At 41.9% G+C, this 3,627-nt stretch overlaps 1 protein-coding gene across 1 annotated transcript in view; it reads left to right on the top strand.

The window, feature by feature from the left end:
- TDRKH (tudor and KH domain containing) overlaps nt 1–3,627 on the top strand; it is a 26,573-nt gene that overhangs the window by 16,474 nt on the left and 6,472 nt on the right. The window contains exons 4-6 of the mRNA XM_011937897.1: nt 692–881; nt 1,588–1,727; nt 1,824–2,145. Coding sequence (XP_011793287.1) covers nt 692–881; nt 1,588–1,727; nt 1,824–2,145 — 652 coding nt within the window. The remainder of the gene's footprint in view (nt 1–691; nt 882–1,587; nt 1,728–1,823; nt 2,146–3,627) is intronic.

The raw sequence follows: 3,627 nt of genomic DNA, 5'->3' as shown, positions 1-3,627 counted from the left end.
GCCCAGGCTGGAGTGCAGTGGCGCTATCTCAGCTCACTGCAAGCTCCGCCTCCCGGGTTCACGCCATTCTCCTGCCTCAGCCTCCGGAGTAGTTGGGATTACAGGTGCCCATCACCACGCCCCGCTGATTTTTTGTATTGTTAGTAGAGACGGGGTTTCACCGTATTAGCCAGGATGGTCTCTATCTCCTGACCTAATGATCCACCCGCCTGGGCCTCCCAAAGTGCTGGGATTACAGGCGTGAGCCACCGTGCCTGGCCAAATTATCCTTTTCTACTGTGGAATTAATGAACTCTCATTAATTGACAGTAAATATTGAATGGCTACCTGGTTCTTCTTACCATCTTCCATTGTTCAGCTGAAATGTCAAGAAAACAAACTATTTGATTCTCTAATCCAAATAAAATTAGTGAAGGGAAAGGATTCTAAACACAAAGATAAATGGGTTTGAATTCACTGCTATTTGGGGTTACATTTGTTGCTAATCTTCTTCCATAAGGTGAGGACTGGTTGTATAGATAGTAACAACTGAGGTTGTATATAAAGTAACTGAGGATTGGTTTTATAGATAGCATTAGCTGATGCCTTTGGCTAATTCTATCTACCTCCAGGGTTTGTTTTAGAGTGTCTGTAGCTGGGCTCAAAAGGGAACTCTTCCAGAATGTACTGCCAAATGTCCTTTTCTTTGCAGCTGCGGAAACAGACAGGCGCTCGGATTGATGTGGACACAGAGGATGCAGGCGATGAGCGAGTGCTGCTTATCAGTGGTTTTCCTGTTCAGGTGTGCAAGGCCAAAGCAGCAATCCATCAGATCCTGACAGAGAATACCCCAGTGTCTGAGCAGCTTTCAGTTCCCCAGAGATCTGTGGGCAGAATCATAGGTACCACTGGATGGCTTCCTCTACTGTTTACTTTATTCTTTACCTTTGCCTCTCTTTCACACCTTCCCAAGGGTTTTTTCTGGCCTAGTTCCCTTTTACCATGTGAGGGGGGAAAAAGGGACATTGAGACCAGAGGTTTACTGTTTGCAGAACTGGTGGTAAAACCAAACCTGTTTCCTCAAAAAGTTGTGTGATCTGAACCTTACAAATTGATTCTTTATGGGTTCTAGTAGATGTATTATATTTACCTTATAATTGATTTTTAAAGGGAAGCTTGGGATGCTCATGTTATCTCAAGTCTTTTAAGATAGTGCTCTGGAGAGTACCTTTCATGCTTTCCCCTGGAGCATCGCTTAGTGCTACTGTTAGAGGCAGAGAAATGTCCTGTCCTTGATTCAGTGTTCTGACACACCATGTAGCATATCTTATGACCTGATACGGCCATGCTGAGGGGTCAAAATGAAAATGACATGAAGTTAGCCAAAGTGTAGAGTTTAAATAAAATGGAAAAAACAAAGAATATGGTATTCTCCTTTTCACAGTAATGATTTCAGTAGCTCCTGTTTTCCATTCAACATCTTGAATTTTGTTCACTTTAGAAATGAGAACTGATTCTCTTCTCCTAGTATATGCAAAACAGTGCTTTCTCCAGTAGCTAAGGTTGGCCAGGAGGGAAGGGCAGGTTTTTATGTATTGTTTAATGTAGGGAGAGGCGGCGAGACGATTCGTTCTATCTGTAAGGCCTCTGGAGCCAAAATTACCTGTGACAAAGAATCAGAAGGGACATTACTACTATCAAGACTTATAAAAATCTCAGGAACACAGAAGGAAGTGGCAGCAGCCAAGGCAAGTAGCTAATAGACTTGAATTATACCTGAGCATGAGAAGATCCTTTTACTCTATCCCGGGTCAGAGTATCAGCCTTTCTCTTATTTTCCACAGCATTTGATACTGGAGAAAGTTTCAGAAGATGAAGAACTTCGAAAGAGAATTGCTCATTCTGCAGAAACCAGAGTCCCACGCAAACAACCAATCAGTGTGAGAAGAGAAGACATCACAGAGCCAGGTGGAGCTGGAGAGCCAGGTTTATGGAAAAACACCAGTTCTAGCATGGAGCCAGCTGCACCCCTGGTGACTCCTCCACCCAAAGGAGGAGGCGACATGGCTGTGGTGGTGCCAAAGGAAGGTTCCTGGGAGAAACCTAGTGATGACAGCTTTCAGAAGTCTGGAGCCCAGGCCATCCCAGAGATGTCCATGTTTGAAAGTATGTAACAAAGAGGGAGCCCATTAATCATAGAACATAGAAATACTGGCTTAGACATTGGAGAGATTAGAAGGAATGCTTTCTCAGTCTGTGACCAGCCAGTATAATATGGCTGGGGTCAGGACAGAAGATTCAGTAAGATGTTATGAAGATGGGATGGAGGTAGAATCCACACCAATAGTTGCTGGACAGTTTGAGGATGTAGATGTTGATCACTGAAAATGATTTATGCAGGTTTAAGATTCTGCTCCTAATTGCAGGAGAGAACTTGGTGCCTCTTCCACTCTGGAGCAAAGTTGGTGAAAGTCTTCTTCCTTTTCCAAAACCCAACCTGAACCACTTCTTTCTTGAGACAGACTATACTGAGATAAGTTGTCACCAGCAAAAGATAGATACGTGACCTTTATTAACAAAGATGAATTAACCAAGAGGATATTTGTAGTTTATTATTTGCCCCAAAACTTTCTGTGTCTGGGTACCCTCTGAGTAGGCCTATAATTCTTGCCTTCACTGTATGCATTTTTTATGAGCTAGCAGACCTATGTGGTGAGAATGCACAGGAGCTTGGAGGTATAAGTAGACAGGGTGGGAAAGAGAGAGCTCCTTTTGCCATGTTTTACCAGCCTGCTCTGTTATAACCTCTTAGGTTATATCCTTTAATTTCCAACCTTTTAGGTTAGTTTCTGTAGCAGAACAAATGAGTCTGGGATAAAGTCCTAAAAGTACTTCAAATGGTAATTGTTTTGTTTTTGTAACAGCTTAACAAATAACCTAGATTTTCTGCTAAAAAAAAAAAAAATAGAAAAAGAAATACTGGCTTAGGGCGTGGTGGCGCAACCTGTGGTCCCAACTACTTGAGAGGCTGAAATGGGAGAATCACATGAGCCCAGGAGGTCGAAGCTACAGTAAGCTGGGATTACACCACTGCACTCCAGCCTGGGTGACAGTGAGACCCTGTCTCAAAAAAAAAAAAAAAAAAAAAATTAAATATTTTTTTACAAAGAAATACTGGCTTAGATTACCCAAAATAGGAAGCAATAAAAAGTCTTGTTTCATGATTACATTTATGTCTATCATCAGAGATACTCGTTTCTGGTAATAATATTTTACTTGAATTAATACTAAACATAAATATTTTTCTAAATATAAAACAGCTGATGAAAATGGCGAAATGCTGACACAGGAAACAAATGAGTAATACATCAAATAATTGGATTTACCTGATATTATTTCTCTAGACATACTTTTCTTTTTTTTTTTGAGACAGTCTTCCTCCGTCTCCCAGGCTGGAGTGCAGTGGCACGATCTCGGCTCACTGCAACCTCTGCTTCCCAGATTCAAGCGATTCTCATGTCTCAGCCTCCTGAATAGATGAGACCACAGATGCACACCATCATACCCGACTGATTTTTGTATTTTTCAGTAGAGATGGGGTTTCACCATGTTGGACAGGATGGTCTCAAACTCCTGGCCTCAAATGAT

The sequence above is a fragment of the Colobus angolensis genome, unplaced genomic scaffold (assembly GCF_000951035.1).
Source record: "Colobus angolensis palliatus isolate OR3802 unplaced genomic scaffold, Cang.pa_1.0 Scaffold169, whole genome shotgun sequence".
Classification (NCBI taxonomy): Eukaryota; Metazoa; Chordata; class Mammalia; order Primates; family Cercopithecidae; genus Colobus; species Colobus angolensis.
The sequence above is the reverse complement of the archived record's forward strand: the minus strand, read 5'-3'. Positions and strand labels throughout refer to the sequence as shown.